The sequence below is a fragment of the Artemia franciscana genome, chromosome 12 (genome assembly GCF_032884065.1).
Source record: "Artemia franciscana chromosome 12, ASM3288406v1, whole genome shotgun sequence".
Classification (NCBI taxonomy): domain Eukaryota; kingdom Metazoa; phylum Arthropoda; class Branchiopoda; order Anostraca; family Artemiidae; genus Artemia; species Artemia franciscana.
Window position 1 is genome coordinate 1845565 of NC_088874.1, and position 19190 is coordinate 1864754.

At 36.2% G+C, this 19190-nt stretch overlaps 2 protein-coding genes across 3 annotated transcripts in view; one reads left to right on the forward strand and one right to left on the reverse strand.

Moving 5' to 3' along the window:
- LOC136033564 (rab3 GTPase-activating protein catalytic subunit-like) overlaps window positions 1-19190 on the reverse strand; it is a 424515-nt gene that overhangs the window by 246337 nt on the left and 158988 nt on the right. The gene's annotated exons all lie outside the window — the stretch shown is intronic.
- Window positions 1015-18451, forward strand: LOC136033568 (uncharacterized). The gene is made up of 2 exons (XM_065714327.1): window positions 1015-1167; window positions 17097-18451. Exon 2 carries the CDS (start codon window positions 17131-17133, stop codon window positions 18313-18315), a length of 1185 nt encoding a protein of 394 aa, XP_065570399.1. The 5' UTR covers window positions 1015-1167; window positions 17097-17130; the 3' UTR covers window positions 18316-18451.

The window sequence follows — 19190 nt, forward strand, 5'->3', positions numbered from 1 at the left end:
ATTTGCTCTCCAATCTTTTTGGTCGCTTAAAAAGGGCAATAGAACTTTTAGTTTCCGGTCGAATGAACATTCTTCCAAAATCTAGCGGCATTGACCGAAATACAAATAAACACCCATCCAGGATCTTTCTTCTGGAAAAAAATTCACATTTTTGCAGACGGGAGCTTGAAACCTTTAAAGAAGGGCTCTCTAATACGCTAAATTCGACGATATGATTTTATTAAGATTCATGGACTTCTAGGGGGTGTTTTTTTTTCCTTTTTCGAAAATCAGGCAAATTTTTTCAGGCTCGTAGATTTTGACGGGGTACACTAAACTTCCTGAATCTTAACGAATAGGTATTTGAAATCAGCATAATAAACCGATTCTTTTGATTGACATCAAAACTCCGTTTAGAGTTCTGGTTTCAACTGAGCTGCGTCACTCCTTACTTAAAACTTCGTTACCACGAACTGTTTGAAAGTTTATTCTTCTCAGACAAATTCAGTAACTCTTGACCTCACAGGGAACTCCCCAGGTCAAGCAGTTGCCCAGGAATTGTATAGGGGAATCCAGGATTTTATTCGGGAGAGGGGGCACAAAAACCTTTAAGAAACGCATAAAAAAAATTTGTATATGTATTTTTGTTACATTTATACGTTCAGACAAAACTTAAAGGGGTTCAAACCCGGTAGCCCCCCTTGATACCACTTTGAGGGAGGTAATCAAAACAGAGAGAATTCAAAAAAATTTAATGTAATAAATGTAACAAAATTGCGAGGTTGAGGGTATAGATGTGAAGACTCCTTCGTCTCTGGTTACGTGTACAAATATAAAGCCTTAATTACGCATTTCCAATGTGTTTTTTTTTCTTTATTGATTTCGTCACCGTTGATTGAATTTACGGTTTTACTCTCCCTTTTTTTTACATATTTACTAAAATTACCTGACAGTGTCAAATCTGGCAGTTAATAATGAACCTCTAAAACTGATGACAAAAATGAAAATACTATTCAATTCGTTTTATGGCAGAATGGCTTTTTTAAGGTTTGGACAGAATGAAGGAATAGAATTCTCAAGAGACGAGCCAAGTGGTCAGAAAGTGAACTCGTTTTACGGGAAGATCAGTTGAACTAAATTGTTTGGTGAAATGTATTCGGCTTACTGAATTTTTGCTTCTGCTTACAGGTAAATCACAGTTGCTCATTATATGTTGTTTGTCCACCTATCCCCACCCTTTGTGGGAGTACAAGCCGAGCCAGCATAAGCCTAGAACTGGGTTTATTTAGAAGGAAACTAAGAAAACAATTAACATAAACAAAAATCGTATTTAACTTATTTTGAAGGCGCTTCCACTATACTTTACTCCCCTTCCTAATGTGCAAATATCAAACAGTTCGTGGTAACGAACTGTAGTAAGGAGCGACCCGGCTCAATAGTAACCAAAACTCTAAAAAATGGATTTTTTATGCCAATAGTTACATCAAAAGTATCGCATTTTAATGCTGATTTTAAATATATAAGTTTCATCAAGATTAGTCTTACCTGTCAAAAGTTACGAGCCTGAGAAGATTTGCCTCATTTTAGAAAATAGGGGGAAATACCCCATAAAAGTCATACGATCTTAACGAAAATCACACCATTAGATTCAGCATATCAGAGAACCTTACTGTAGAAGTTTGAAGCCCCTATCTACAAAAATGTGGAATTTAGCATTTTTTGCCAGAAGACAAATCACGGATGCGTGTTTATTTGTTTTTTTTGTTTGTTTTTTTTTCCAGGGGTGATCGTATCGACTCAGTGGTCCTAGAATGTCGCAAAAGGGCTCATTCTAACGGAAATTAAAAGTTCTAGTGCTCTTTTTAAGTGAACAAAAAATTGGAGGGCACCTAGGCCCCCTCCCACGCTCATTTTTCCCCAAAGTCACCTAATCAAAATTCTGAGATAGCCATTTTATTCAGCATAGTCGAATAACTTAATAACTATGTCTTTGGGGACGACTTACTCACCCCGCAGTCGCCGTGGGAGGGGCTGCAAGTTACAAACTTTGACCTGTGTTTACATATAGTAATGGTTACTGGGAAGTGTACAGACGTTTTCAGGGGGACTTTTTTGGTTTGGGGGGAGAGTTGAAGGAGAGGGGGTTACGTGGAAGGATCTTTCAATGGAGGAACTTTTTATTGGGGAAGAGACTTTCAAAGGAGGGGGCGCAGGATTTTCTAGCATTATTTAAAAAAAAACAATGAAAAAATAAATATGAAAAGTTTTTTCTAATGAAAGTGAGGAGCAGCATTAAAACTTAAAACGAAAAGAAATTATTACATATATGAGTGGTTTACCTCCTCGTAATACCTCGCTCTTTACACTAAAGTATTTTTAGTAATTTCAACTATTTATTCTACGGCCTTTGTGATTCAGGGGTCATTCTTAAGGAATTGGGACAAAATTTAAGCTTTAGGGTAAAGAGCGTGGTATCGACGAGGGGTGAGCCCTCTCATATACGCAATAAAAGCATACGAATATAGAAGTTCGCTACGTAAGTTAATTCGTAAGTTACGTATATTTTTTACTTATGAAAACATTCGTAAAAAATTAAAAGTTATAGTTGCCTTTTTAAGTAATCAAAAAATTGGAGGGCAACTAGGCCTCCTCTCTCGCTCCTTTTTTTTAAAATCTTCCAATTAAAACTATGAAAAAGCCATTTAGCCCAAAAAAAAATTAATATGCAAATTTCGTTTTAATTATTTATGCGTGGAGAGCCAAGATAAAAAAAATGCATTAATTAAAAAACATCCAGAAATTAAACGAAAAAAACAAGCTTTTTTAAATGAAAGTAAGGAGCGACATTAAAACTTAAAACGAATAAAAATTACTCCGTATATGAAAGGGGCTTTTCCTCCTCAACACCCCGCTCTTTACGCTAAAGTTTTTTACTATTTTAAAATGTAGAGTTAAGAGAAAGAGTCAAACTTTAGCGTAAAGAGCGGGGCGTTGAGAAGGAAAAGCCCCTTTCATATACGGAGTAATTTTTGTTCGTTTCAAGTTTTAATGTCGCTCCTTACTTTCATTTAAAAAAACTTGTTTTTTTCGTTTAATATGTCCCAAACCCATGTGGTTTTCGGTTTATTGATTTCGGCAGCGTTGATTCAATTTACGGGTGCACGAGTCGAAACAAGTGACGCATGGCAAAATGCATGGGAAATATATCATTGAGGTTATATATTTGCACATTAGAGGAGAAGGGTTGGGGGTAAAGAATAGGGTAAAATTCTAGTTAATTGACTTCTTGCTATCTCGGAAAGGGTTAAGGTTAGGAAAATGAAACTTTCAGGGATGGGTCTACAGGCTAAAGTATGTCCCGGGAAGGTATTTTAAAGCACCCACCTCCACTCCTTCTCCCTCTAGAGGGTCCTGAAATTTGCAAGAAACAATTAACTAGAATTTTACCTATATTTTTAATTAATGCGGAGACTAATAAAAAAAAATTAGCTCTCAGCTATTCATAAATTTAAGATTCATCATATGTATATATATTTATACAGCTAATTCATACTACGTTTCAACTAATTTAATTATTAACTTTTTTTGCAACCAATCAAAACAAAGACATATTCTCGAAATTTTTAAAATGGATTATGGCCACTTAAAAGGCTTACCAGTAAACATTGAGACAGTTGGAGGCTATTTTTTGTCGAAAATATTTATGTCAGTCACCAGAAACGTAAGAACTGAAACATAATATTCTATTCCCCTTTTGAGGCTGAAAGGTTTCTCCATCTTTCTTATATTGCTATGTTTCCGCTTCGTCCCTGTGTAGTGTCCAGAAGAAAAAGAAAAAAACATTTCATAGATATTTCGTGAGATTTCTAATCCTGGCACGTACGCAGGGGAGGGGGCCTTCGGGACCCCTTCCCGAAATTTTGTGGAATATTTAATTTCTCCATGGTTTCTTGGGAATCCTGGCAAAAAATAGGACATTTATTAAGAATATAGATACATGTGTGAAGCCTTTTTTGGGGGATTTTACAGCATGCAATTAACAGGTCAAGTCACTGCCCAATTATTAATCCATTTTCTGTCTAACTTTTTACCCTCTTTGAAGCAAATAACGATGAAGACCACACTGCCTTTCCATCACAAACACCAAGAACAAGAAGAACAATAGGGATTTTTTTTAAGACAGTGGGAAACAAATTAGAACGAATATTTCGGCCCTATGTCCAAGGGCCGTCCTCAACAATGCAAATAAGAAAAAACAACTTACAAGAGGATAAAATCAATAGAACTAAATTGAACAGTTTTTCAAAACAGTCCCAGCATCCTTACCTCGGGGAAGTTCAACCAGGACTGATAAATAAATTGTTATGAAACGAGGCAATTCATTGAAATGAAAGAAAATGATTTAAAAACACGTTTTTAATGCCAACCTAGCTTTTTTTGCTGCTGATCTTATAGGTCTATTTGTGAAAGGTTCTATATTAATATCTAATGGTTTTTTATAATCTTTCGTAAGGTCATTTTTAATTAAATCAAACAGTTTAGGGGAACGAACTGTAGTAAGGAGTGACCCGGCTCAATAGTAAACGAAACTCTAAAAAAACGGAATTTTGATGCTAAAAGATACATCAAAAGAATCGGATTTTCATGCTGATTTTAAATATATAAGTTTAATCAAATTTAGTCTTTGTCATCAAAAGTTACGAGCCTGAAAAAATTTGCCTCATTTTGGAAAATAGGGGGAAACACCCCCTAAAAGTCACTTAATCTTAACGAAAACCACACCATCGCATTCAGCGTATCCGAGAACCCTGTAGAAAAAATTTTAAGCTCCTATCTGCAAAAATATGGAATTTCGTATTTTTTGCCAGAAGACGGATCGCGGGTGTTTGTTTATTTGTTTTTTTTTTTCGTTTTTTTCCCCAGGGATCATCGTGTCGACCAAATGGTCCTAGAATGTCGCAATAGGGCTCATTCTAACGGAAATGAAAAGTTCTAGTGCCCTTTTTAAGTGACCAAAAAAATCGGAGGGCACCTAGGCCCCCTCCCACGCTAATTTTTTTCCCAAAGTCAACGGATAAAAATTTTGAGATAGCCATTTTGTTCCGCACAGTCGAAAACCATAATAGCTATGTCTTTGGGGATGACTCACTCCCCCACAGTCCCTGGGGGAGGGGCTGCTAGTTACAAGCTTTGACCGGTGTTTACATACAGTAATGCTTATTGGGAAGCGTACAGACGTTTTCAGTGGGTTTTTCTTTTTGTTTGGGGTTGGGTTGAGGGGAGGAGGCTATGTGGGAGGATCTTTCCTTGGAGGAGTATGTCATGGGGGAAGAGAAATTCAATGAAAAGGGCGCGGGATTTTCTAGCATTACTATAAAAAAAAACAATGAAAAAATAAACATGAAAAAGTTTTTTCAATTGAAAGTAAGGAGTAGCATTAAAATTTAAAACGAACAGAGATTATTACGCATATGAGAGGTTCTAAAAATACTTTAGCATAAAGAGCGGATTCAGGGGTTAGTCTTAAAGAATTGGGACAAAACTTAAGATTTAGTGTAAAGAGTGAGGTATTAACGAGGGGAGAAACCCCCTCATATACATAATAAAAATATAAGAATATAAAACTTTGTTACGTAAGTAACCAAAAAATTTGAGGGCAACAGGGCTCCTTCCCCACCCCTTATTTCTCAAAATCGTCTGATCAAAACTAAGAGAAAGCCATTTAGCCAAAAAAGAATTAATATGCAAATTTCATTTTAATAATTTATGTGCAGAGAGCCAAAATCAAACATGCATTAATTCAAAAACGTTCAGAAATTAATAAAAAAACAAATTTTTTAAACTAAAAGTAAGGAGCGACATTAAAACTTAATACGAACAGAAATTACTCCGTATATGAAATGGGTTGTCCCCTCCGCAATCCCTCGCTCTTTACGCTAAAGTTTGACTCTTTGCCACAGTTCTACTTTTTAAAACAATTAAAAACTTTAGCATAAAGTGCGAGGGATTGCGGAGGGGACAACCCATTTCATATACGGAGTAATTTCTGTTCGTTTTAAGTTTTAATGTCGCTCCTTACTTTCAGTTAAAAAAAAAAATGGTTTTTTTTTATTTAATTTGTGTATAGAGCATTAGTGAATATTCTCCTAAATCTCCTAAATCACTAAAGCTCTGAATTCTAATAATATTACTTCTGTTTCTTTTGATTCTGCTTTAAGCAGCCATGTTTTCGAAAATCCTAGCCACAAAATACTTTTTGAAGAATCCGCCATTATTAGCAATGATCTAGGCATAAAGCAAGCAGTTCGAGAGCAATTGAAATCAGACTTAAGATCAGTAATAATATTTCCTTAAATAGGGATTTAGGAGAATATTCACTGAATGCTCTATACACAAATTTAACTGAAAATGACCTTACGAAATATTATAAAAAACAAATAGATATTAACACAGAACCTGTCACAAATAGACTTATCAATATGAAAATAATTATAAGCCAAAAAAAAGAATACGATACTTTCCCTTTAGTTTTTGATCTAGTTCATACTAAATATTTACATTCAAATAGTGGCTCTTTATAGCGGTCTGGAAGTTTTTTTTTATTAATCTATATAAAGGGTTGCTGTATTTTTCAAGCATTAATACAGCACGTATATATAAGGGCTAGATTGCTTCTTGCACGTTAATTTTATTTGATAAAAAAAAAATCCAAAGCACTTTTCTACAGCATATACGAAAAAACAGGTTTTGAGCTCATCAGAGAATTAAGCGCTTCGTAGAGTTCCCAGGCGGTTTTGGCAATCTTTAAGTTTCTTTCACCTCTGATCAGAAAATTAAGAACTCTGGTAAGAATATTATTCCTGTCACCTTTTTAGGCACGTGCGTGGGGGTTGGTGCTTTTGGGACTGAGCATCCTACAAAAATATCAAGACGCCTGTAACATCTCATTCACCAATACTCAAAATGTAGCCCCCCCTAACTTCAAACAGATGCTTCACAATATGTGAAGCCAAATATTGTTTATGCGTCTATACTAATCGCTTCCCACTCGCAACTGCGGAGGAAACTATCCCGTCTACTGACGGAGGAAATTTGACTTGCACTGGTGAACTTTGAGAAACTGCCACGAAAGTTCAATGTCACTACCATGCGTTGTCCGTCTCACGACGAGAAAATGAGAAACAAGACAAATCATGGTTGCAGCAGTAGCTGCAATCAAACAGTTCGTGGTAACGAACTGTAGTAAGGAGCAACCCGGCTCAATAGTAACGAAAATTCTAAAAAATGGAATTTTGATACCAATAGCTACATCAAAAGAATTGCATTTTAATGCTGATTTTAAATATATAAATTTCATCAAGTTTAATTTTACCCATCAAAAGTTACGAGTCTGAGATAATTTGCCTTATTTTAGAAAATAGGGGAAACAACCCCTAAAAGTCATAGAATCATAACAAAAATTACACCATCAGATTTAGTGTATCAGAAAACCCCATTATAGAAGTTTCAAGCTCCTATCTACAGAAATGTGGAATTTTGTATTTTTTGCCAGAAGGCAGATCACGGATGCGTGTTTATTTGTTTGTTTTTTTTGTTTTTTTTTCTTTTTTTCCCAGGGGTGATTGTATGAATTAGTTGGTCCCAGAATCTTGAGAGAGGGCTCATTCTAACAGAAATGAAAAGTTCTAGTGCCCTTTTTAAGTGACCAAAAAAATTGGAGGGCACCTAGGCCCCCTCCCACGCTAATTATTTTCCCAAAGTCAGCGGATCAAAATTCTGAGATAGTCATTTTATTCAGCGTAGTCAAAAAACCTTATAATTATGTCTTTGGGGACGACTTACTCCCCCACAGTCCCCGTGGGAAGGGCCACAAGTTAAAAACTTTGACCACTGCTTACATACAGTAATGGTTATTTGGAAGTATATAGACGTTTTCTGGGGGATTTTTAGGTTGGGGGGGTTGAGAAAAAGGGAATATGTTGGGGCAACTTTCCTTAGAGGACTTTGTCATGGGGGAAGAATATTTTCATGAAGGGAGTGCAGGATTTTCTAGCATTATTAAAAAAAAAAACAATGAAAAAATAAATATGAAAAAGTTTTTTTTCAACTGAAAGTAAGAAGAAGCGTTAAGACTTAAAACGAACAGAAATTATTACGCATATGATGGGCTTACCTCCTCCTAATACCTCGCTCTTTGCGCTAAAGCATTTTTAGTAATTTCAACTATTTATTCTACGGCTTTTGTGATTCAGGGGTCATTCTTAAGAAATTGGGACAAAATTTAAACTTTAGTGTAAATAGCGAGGTACTGACGAGGGGGTGAACCCCTTCATATACGTAATAAAAACATGAGAATACAGAAATTCGTTACGTAAGCTAAATTGTAAGTTACGTATATCTTTTACTAATAAAAACATTAGTAAAAAATTAAAAGTTCGAGTTGCCTTTTTAAGTAACCAAAAATCGGAGGGCAACTAGGCCTCCTCCTCCGCTCTTTTTTGCTCAAAATCATTCGATGAAATCCATGAGAAAGCCAATTAGCCAAAAAAATAAATATGCAAATTTCGTTTTAATTACTCATCTGTGGAGAGCCAAAATCAAAACATGCATTGATTCAAAAACGTTCAGAAATTAAACAAAAAAAACAAGTTTTTTAACGGAAAGTAAGGAGCGACATTAAAACTTAAAACGAACAGAAATTACTTCGTATATGAAAGGGGTTGATTCCTCATCAACGCCCCGCTCTTTATTCTAAAGTTTTTTACTGTTTTAAAAAGTAGAGTTAAGAGAGAGAGTCAAACTTTAGCGTAAAGAGAGGGCGTTGATGAGGAAGCAGCCCCTTCCATATACGAAGTAATTTCTGTTCGTTTTAAGTTTTAATGTCGTTCCTTACTTTCCGTTAAAAAAACTTGTTTTTTTATATTTAATTTAGTGAAGAGCCAACCACAGCCCACAGTAACCGAAAGTTGAAAAACGCGTTAAAAAAACTGCCCAGTGAAAAAATTGCTATCTGACACTGATTCAGGAATGGTAACAAATGTTTCGATTAATCTTAAAAGTAAATTTTTATTGCAAAAAGAAATTTATTATGATTTCAAAAAAGAGCCTGAAACCTCTTAAAAATGGCGTCAGATCAAAATAAAAAGTGCACCATTGGAATCATCATGGTCGAAAACCACTCCAAGCACAATTACAGTCCTCTACCTTGAACACCAACGAAAATCACTTTTTTGCATGGTAGCATTGTGTCTCTTTTTTTTTCACCAGGGCTAGCGAATGACCAAAACATCATAGAAAGATCTTTAATGGCTCATTTGAACGGAAATTAATTTTCTAGTGCCTCTCTAAGTGACCGAAAGTATTGAAGGACAAATAGCCCCCCTCCCAGAAGGCCCCCCAAAGTTTTCCAATGAAAATTTTCAGACATCCATTTTGTTCAACATAGTTCAAAGATCCACTATCTATGGTTTTGGTGATAATATGACCCTCCATAGTCGCACAGTCCCTGGGGGAAGGGCTGTACGCTGTATTGATATCGGACATATCTATCACGCGTATCGGTATGGACGTATCGGTATTGCAGGCATCTTACAAAAATTGTTAATGGCTCATATAAAAGAAATTGCTCATATCTACGTCCTTCCTATAAATTCCACCATCAGCAAGTTCCAAATAGCACTAAAAACGACACTTTGGTGCCATGTCTCAAGTGTAAAAGCTGGGGTTAATGGGCTACCAGAACTATACAGAGTGATGTTTAATGGCTCCTTTGAAAGATATTGCTCATACCTACGTAATTTTATCATTATATCATCCGTAAGTGTGATATAGCACTAAAAGCAACACTTTTGGTGTAACTTCTTAAGTAGAAAAGCTTAGAAGTATAAAACGATATCATCGTTGTAATAATTATGGTCCAAAACCCCAACTGGAGGTTTGCAAGAACACCTCCCGTATGTTCCTCCTCCAAACCCCCCGCAATTAAGGTAAAAACCCCAAATATATCAAATTAAACTATTAGAGGCGTTGTTTTGTTAGTACAGTGTTGAATTTCAAATTCGAGTATATTGCGTTCGATTCCTTCTTGATTTCTTTTTTTTTTTTTTAATTACGGTTTTGTCCCATGTATAGAGCATTTTCAGATAATTTCACTGTATTTATAGATGTGACCATTTTTTAAAACCAACAGATCATTTATAGATAGATTATTTTTTAATCATTTTTTAAACCATGTCCCGGGAAGGCATTTCGTCAAGCAGTGGCGCACTCAGAAAATAATCATGAAGGGCTCTGGCTGGAGTCCCTGGGGCAACCAAAAGAAAACGTATGAAAAAGACAGAAAAAACATTAAAAACAACCCAAATAGGAATAAAAAAGGTGAAGATGTACTAAAAAAAACTAACCTGTTTCAGTGAATGCTTGAATTATGCAGGCTTATTTTAGTTTTGACTACATTTTTGAAGAAACTAAATTTCAGCTAGGGGGGAGGTAACTGGGGTGGGGAAAACGGAGGTCTTGGAGGGGAAGTTGCCCTCTGCCCAATAGCAATTTACGCTCTTGACCCCAACCCCTTGGCCCTTAGTGGTTGGAGAAGTGTAGGCATGTGGTTCAGGAATCACTCAAAGTTGTGTAACAGAGAATCTCTTAAAATTTAACTATTTTTACAGTTTTCCATCATTCCTGATATTTTCAATTCACCTTTTTTTTTTGCAGTTTGACAAATCCTCTTCCTCAAATCCAAAATTACCCGAGATAAGTTTCTACCTAACTGCCTGACCCCATCTACATTCTACATCAAACAGTTCGTGGTAACGAACTGTAGTAAGGAGCGACCCGGCTCAATAGTAACCAAAACTCTAAAAAACAGAATTTTGATACAGTAGATACATCAAAAGAATCGCATTTTAATGCTGATTTTAAATATATAAGTTTCATCAAGTTTAGTCTTATCCATCAAAAGTTACGAGCTGAGAAAATTTACCTTATTTTAGAAAATATGGGGAAACACCCCCTAAAAGTTGCTCCCAAAGCCATATTTGACCACTGTCATCACTGTACCTTCCAACATTCTAATCTTGGTTTGCAGACTTATCTTCTTATTCTTCTAAACTTTTTTAACTGTGAAAAACACCCTGAGCCTTGGCTATTCTACTTTTAACATCTTCACTGCTCCCGCCCTCTTTAATAATAATACTACCAAGGTTAGTGAAGCTTCCCACCTGATCAATCTTTTCGTTACCCAACGTCACCTTTTGATCTTCACTTATTCCTAGCCTTAGTGACCGAGTAGCCTTAGTAGCCTTAGCAGCTTCTTATTCATCATGAGCGCTACTCCCTGTCTATGTACCCCATCCTTCCTGCCTCAGTAAAAAAATTCTATGTCACCTAATTTCATGCTTTATACCCCTGGAATTTGAGTTTCTGAAACTCCTAATAAGTCCAGTTCGAATCGTCTGAATTCGTCAGTCAAAATTTCGATACGATAGTCATTTTTTAACATCGTACCATTCCAAGTTCTAATTTTCATGTTTTTTAAATAACTGAAATTATTTTGGCCTTAGGTAAAGCAATGTTCCCGGATACCAGTGCAGGACGGGGATCAACATATCTGCTCAAGTCCATACCGAAGCGCTAAAGCCGGCTTAGAACCGGATAGCAAGAAGCCCCTGGGACCTCCAGTATGAATGGAGGCTTTGTGCAACCCTGGGCCCATCTTGGTCACAGCATGGTTTCAGCACTCGGCGATATTCTTCTATCAACAAGAGCCAAAATCCTGCACACAGAGTCACAGGCCTATTACCTCCAACTCATTACTTCTTCATGTCTACAAATATTATGCTACTACGCGGAGGCAACCATTGTAGATAAATTAGCTAGGAAAAGGTTTTTCAGCCCAAAAACGCCCGTCAAAACATACCAAGTCCAGAAGAGTTATCCATTAATCAGAATCCTGTGCGAATGCTGTGTCGTTTACTAGGCTATAATTTCCTCGAGGGGCACCACTCCTAAGTGGGAATAGAGTTGACCGCAAGGTCCCCAGTCATGCGGCTACCCCCAAAAGGGTCTAGGCAGCCCTTTGCAGAGGCCATTGTCCACAGATCTGGATCTTACGCCTTGCTGCAGTGTCCTCTTATAGAGGAACCTCCCACGTTGGTGTTCTGCGTCACCATGTAATTTAACCCATTACTGGGAGAAGGTTTGTAACTCATGAGACGTGTGGACACACGGGTGGGCCATGTTGATCATACATTTGAGGAGCCTTCTTCCTCCTTCATCTGTAATTAGGGCCCCGGGCGAGGGTACCCCAGTTTCTATTATGATCCCGCGGGGCAAGGTGGTCCGTGCCTCCTATGAAGGTACCCTACATATCTGTAGGGCAGTCCCCTATCGCCACCTGGGGATACGCTGAGCTGTATGGGCCCCTAAAAAGCAGTAGACTCATAATGTTTTTTTTCGGGGGGGGGAGATAAAAATTTTTCGGGGTAAATTTCTTAAATTATGTTTGGAAAAAGCTTATGTGATGAATTCCTTTATTTGGTGGCAAACTTACATGTGAAAGAATGTTTTGTTAAAAATGATTAATGCGACTTGAAAAAAACATGCCACTAGAATGGGAACCTGATGGAAAAAAATATTACAAAAAGAGACAATTTCAACACTAGTATATCAATAAAACGAGACAAAACGGGCGATCAACAGCTTAATCATGCACACATGCACTTAAAAGTTTTTGTAGAAACAGCAGTTTTTAATGGGGAAATTAATATGAAATTAATATTATTATCAATTTATTAATTAAATTTTGTTATTAATATGAAAGAATTACGATAAAATTTGAACTTTGTGTGAAGAAATGGGGTTTTATGGGGAAATTATTTTTCATTTTGAAAACCAGGCACAGTGAAGAGGAGGGGTTACTCCCTCCTTATATGGGCCACAAGATAATTTCAGTTAGTTTGATGTCTTAATGTGAATCCTCTACTTCTCTAGACCAAAGATGGTAAAAGATTTATTTCTACTGTTTTGCTGTCTTGGTTATACATTCGGAAAGTTTTATCAAAGAAACTATTTTCAACCCTATTGTAAGTCGCCCCTCGACCCGACCTTCGAAAATCACTTTTCACGCTACAATACATACAGAATGCGAATTTCCCAAACTACTTGAGATTGCTTTACAAAATTTTATTGAAACAGGGATTTCCCACTGCTTATTTCAATTTTGACGAATGACAGAGTGTGCGTCAAAAAGAAAATAATAGGCTTCGCTATTTACAAAAAGGTGTTTTACTCATACTCATGAATCATGACGGAAATTCCCAAAAGGCAATTAAGATTTTTCTTTTGCGTCTGCATAAATATGTTGTAAAAGATTCGAAAATATTGTAACAACAGAAAAAAAAGAAATGAGTAAAAACTTTATTGACAGATTAAAATTGTATGGATTGGAAAGTCATATAATTAAGGGTGCACAATAATAACAATAATAATAATGATACGTATGCATATACATAACCATATGCATACATTCAGATATATATATATATATATATATATATATATATATATATATATATATATATATATTATATATTATATATATTACATTTATATAGTATCATATGTAACAAAATTATTCAAAGGTATTGCACTTATCGGTCAATTGTTTGCAATAGCTTCAATTTTTTTTTTTTTTAATTCAATAATAAAATAGAAATAAACTACTAGCATTCAGTGCAATTCGGTTCAATTGGATTGGTTTTAAACAAACAAACACCAACAAAATTACATATAATTCCCCTCCCCCCCCCCAAAAAAAAGCGTTACAAAAACGCTGGCAGCGGAGTGGCTACATATACCCAACTATTCAACAAATCAATAGCCATAAAAAAAAAAAAAAAACACTTGTCAAGTAAAACAAGCAACAGGCAAAGAAAATTTTATATCAACATTAACTTAGATTCAGACCTCATGACTAGTGATAATAGTTTTCATCTTATGATCACATCCAAATTACTTATTATTATATTCTTCACGCTCCATATCCATAATTTAGCAGCAAAATTAAATAAAAAAACAAGTTTTTTAAATGAAAGTAAGGAGCGACATTAAAACTTAAAACGAACAGAAATTACTCCGTGTATGAAAGGGGCTTTTCCTTCTCAACGCCCCGCTCTTTACGCTAAAGTTTGACTCTTTCGCCTAACTCTACATTTTAAAACAGTAAAAAACTTTAGCGTAAAGAGCGGGGCGTTGAGAAGGAAAAGCCCCTTTCATATACGGAGTAATTGTGTTGCGGAGCAACACTACTGCTTTCGTAGTTTTTTTTTTTTTTTTTTCACCGTGATCAGCGACCTGTAGCTCCGAAGTGGTAAGAGTTAAAAATTTGAGATTTTTCAGAGGGAAGGGAAACGTGAAACAGAGTAAAAAAGTTCCAGAGAAGTTCCTAAAATTTCTAACAGTTTTCCATAAAAAAAAAATAAAACCGTTTTTTTCTTAGAAACTGCGTTCGATGTTTGGCGTCAAGTTAAGACGACCCTAGCTTCGGAAATAAACTTGTTAGAAATACAGTTATGCTGAACTCATGTAGAACTTTCATTTGTCTCTTCGAGAACCGGAGCACAAAATTCCGTAGCTCTTACAGATTTCCCGGAAATAATTCCGGGAAAGTCCATCTCGTTCCGATTTTTTTTGGAATTTTCTCAAATTTTCGATTTTGATGTTTCTTATATTTTTATCGAGTAGTGCTATGAAAAGTATGCAAGAAGAAGTGAAGTGTTCTATATACCAAGTTGCTTCGTTCTCTAAGAAATAATTTCCGAAGTTTCGACGTTCTAGAGGTAACTTCTGTTCTGGACCAGCTAGAATTTTTTTTCCAACGCGGTTCGACAGGTCTCGATCTCCTACCAACTGGAGCTTACAATAGTTTCTCCGAAATAAAATTCCTTCGTTGGGTTTTTCTATTTGGAAGTTTTGTCATGCCCTCGGGGCAATTTAAATTTTTTGGTGAATTTGGTTTGTTTTATATTTTTCCTAGCTTAGACCATCAAAAGTTAAGCAGAAAACTATAAGACGTTATTTCCGTATCTCTTTCAGATTTCCAGGAAATAATTCCCGAAATGTGCGTCTCGAAACATAATACTTCGAATTCAGAATATTCAGAATTGTCAACTGTGTTATTGTGTTATTCTCGTTTATTTCTGGACCAGCTAAACATTTTACCAAACTCAGTTTAGTAGGAGCTCGAAATAAAACCATATCAAAGATGCTTCAAGATAACAATCGAAGCCGCATTAGAAAAATGTCCTCTGAAGGACATAATGGAGACTGTTGCTCCGCAACTGTGTCCCGTAGGGCACAGTTGCACGTGTTGCTCCGCAACTGTGCCCTAAGGAACAGGGCACAGTTGCTGCAACACTTCCCGTTGCAGAGGCAACGGAGGTCTAGTTTCTGTTCGTTTTAAGTTTTAATGTCGCTCCTTACTTTCATTTAAAAAACTTGCTTTTTTTTATTTAACTTCTGAACGTTTTTGAATCAATGCATGTTTTGATTTTGGCTCTCCGCAGAGGAATAATTAAAACGAAATTTGTATTTTTTTTATTTTTTTTTGGCTAAATGGCTTTCTAATAATTTTGATCGAATGATTTTGAGAAAAAAAGAGCGGAGAAGAAAAGCTAAGTTGTCCTCCGATTTTTGGTTAATTAAAAAGGCAACTAGAACTTTTAATTTTTTACGAATCTTTTTATAAGTAAAAGATATACGTAACTTATAAATTAGCTTACGTAAAGAACTTTGGTATTCTTATGTTTTATTACATATATGAGGGGGTTCGCCCCCTCGTCAGTACCTTGCTCTTTACACTAAAGCTTAAATTTTGTCCCAATTCATTAAGAATGACCCCTGAATCACAAAAGCCGCAGAATAAATTGTTGAAATTACTAAAAATACTTTGGCGTCAAGAGCGAGGTATTAGGAGGAGGTGAGCCCCTCATGTGGGTAATAATTTCTGTTCGTTTTAAGTTTTAATGCTGCTGCTTACTTCCAGCTGAAAAAAAAAACTTTGTCATTGTTTTTTTTTAAGTAATGCTAGTAAATCCTGCGCTCCCTTCATCGAAATTTTCTTCCCCCATGACAAATCCCTCGATGGAAAGTTCCCCCAGCATATTCCCCTCTTCTCAGCCCCTGCCTCCAACCAAAAAATCCTCCTGAAAACGCCTGTACACTTCCCAATAACCATTACTATATGTAAGCACTGGTCAAAGTTTTGAACTTGTAACCCCTCCCACGGGAACTGTGGGGGAGTAAGTCGTCCCCAAAGACATAGTTATGAGGTTGACTTTGGGAAAATAATTAGCGTGAGAGGGGGCCTAGGTGCCCTCCAATTTTTTTGGTCACTTAAAAAGGGCACCAGAACTTTTCATTTCCGTTAGAATGAGCCCTCTCGCAACATTCTAGGAACAACTGTGTCGGTACGATCACCCCTGGGGAAAAAAACAAAAAACAAAAAAAAAAACAAACAAACAAATAAACACACATCCGTGATCTGCCTTCTGGCAAAAAATACGAAATTCCACATTTTTATATAGGAGCTTGAAACTTCTACGGTAGGGTTCTCTGATACGCTGAATCTGATGGTGTGATTTTCGTTAAGATTTTATGACTTTTAGGGGGTATTTCCCCCTATTTTCTAAAATAACGCAAATTTTCTCAGGCTCGTAACTTTTGATGGGAAAGACATCTTATATGGGAAAGAAAACTTATATATTTAAAATCAGCATTTAAATGCGATTCTTTTGATGTAGCTATTGGTACCAAAATTCCATTTTTAGACTTTTGGTTACTATTGAGCCGGGTCGCTCCTTACTACAGTTCGTTACCACGAACTGTTTGATATACACTTTTCATCCAATCAACTATTTTCATCATCAGAATTTCCCAAGCAAACATGAACTGTTATAAGAGTCATAGGGCAAACTCATTTTTTAAGCTTCTCATTTACAGAAAGTATACGAAGTTACTCAGGTCCATGTTAATTTGCCCCTTCTTACCTTGTTCACGTCCTATATATTGCCCTCGAGATTATCGCTTATGTGATATTTTAATTCTTTCTTTTTTTTCAGTTTCCAGAAAGAAGACAGCTCCTGGCTGCTATCAATGCATTCTGAAAGCAATAATTCTTCACAGATTAAGAAAGAGGATGGAGATGGACAGAAGCAAGAAATGAGGGCACCTACACAGGCTATAAGCATCCCCAAAGTTGTGGAAGAAAGAATAAGGGACAGGAGCAGAGATAGAAATTATTGCAGATCAGGAATGATTGAAAGAAAGGAGCATAACAATTATCTTCGCGAAGGAACAATTGAGAAGCAAGAAGAAATAAGCCAAGAACATCGGGATGAAGATCATTATTTGAGACAAGGAAGGAAAGAACTTAATTATGCATATAATTATGGGAACGATTATTCAGATACTGAGAATTCAACGTTAAGAATGGATGATTCAATAAAGAGTCAAAGAGCATCTGTGGCTGATGAAATTCTAATAGACATAAATACAATGCCAAGTAATTTTATGTCAGGTTCGCACACCGAAGGAAGATCATACCAAAATATACCCATGAATATCATAACTAAACCTCTAGTCAAAAGAGAGAATCGAGAAAATCAGCGCAAGTCTGATGATGGCAGTAGCTCTTCTGGTACTGGAAAAGAAGAAATAGATTATAAAACACGTCATACAACCCATTGCTCACCAACGAGGGAAAAAAAGTTATACCCAGAAAAGGCTCCAAGACGCAGACAACGAGAAGCAGACATTGTTCTTGACAATATAGCGTCTCTCAGTAGAGGCAGTAGCTCGACAGAATCAGCATCAAGGCCAGAATCTCGTGAAAAAAGCACTTCTTCCTCTAGAAATAATGACAGTAACGAGGAAATTGTAAGTGTAAACGATATAGAGTCCAGCTCGCTGACACCCACATCAGCGATTGGTGGTTATCAACAAGACAGGGATATATTCAAAGGTTTTAAAAGATATTCACAGCAAGATAGACCAACGTTTAAGAAAGAAGATCTTTATGTAAAACCAACTGGTTTGAGTTTATTTCTTCCACGTTTTATCTGTGGTCTTGTTCTGGCAGCAACGGCTGCCATCTCCATTACATGGATAGTCCTAGGAATAAAGGGAATGGTAACAGAGACTTCGACAGACGCTAAGCGCTGGCTGAAAAGAATTCTTCCCTTGTTTTTACCAATAACAACTTTAACCATCCTGACAATATTTTGTGTCAAAACCTGCAAAAATAAAATTCAGGACTGGCAAGAAAGAAGATCAGTTTAAAAATGTAGACATAGATAAGTTGTTTTGCTGTTTCACTTTTTAATGACCTATTTCTCTACTGCGTAAATCTTTTTTTTATGGATAACTGCCGTCTACTGTTCTTTGTTAAAAAAATACATCTCCTTCGAGAATACAAGGTTTTAACCTGACAAAATTTAAGGTACAAATACCTCGGTGCAAACCAGTTTTAAAGGAAATTTTAAGGGGAAGAAGTTTAGATATGCAATGGTCAAATTTCATCATTTAGGATATCTCAAGCCCAGGTCCGCTCAGGTAAACTGCCTATGCAATCAATCTGTAACATGTATGGTTACTTACTCGTATTTTTGTAAGGTATAAATATTTTTTTTATCCACTTTTGGAAGGAATTAGCTCGAGAAACCAGCACGAATTTCATTTTGGCTTAAATTGAATGTTCAAGTATTCTTGTTCTTTTATCAGAGTGCTAAACATTTTTGAATTCTATATTGGAACAAACCCCAAACAGGTCTGGGGTTACACACCTGTCCCAATGACATTCAAATGATTTCGACTATTGTTCCAATAATTTCCATTTAATTTGACTGTTTTTTTTATTTTAGACATATTTTGAACATATTTAGGCAAAAGTTGTTAATCCTTTCCTCAAATTGAGAAGACAGTATGATTGCCTCGAGCTGCATCCCCTTGGAATATCAAAGCTTTTCCAGTATCGTCGATTTTCCAGTATCTCTTTTATATTACCCGTATAGCTGGCAAATTTTTATTCCCCTTTTAATAATTGTACCCCGCCCCAAATGTGCCTCCCTAAAAACAAGTCCACACATACGTGGGTGCACGCTATTAAAAAAATCGACTGAAAGTAAGGAGCAACATTAAAACAAACGAATTGGGCT

What these genes read in the sequence shown, in the direction of transcription:
- LOC136033568 (XM_065714327.1), top strand. Translation starts at nt 17,131, where the DNA reads ATGCATTCTGAAAGCAATAATTCTTCACAGATTAAGAAAGAGGATGGA.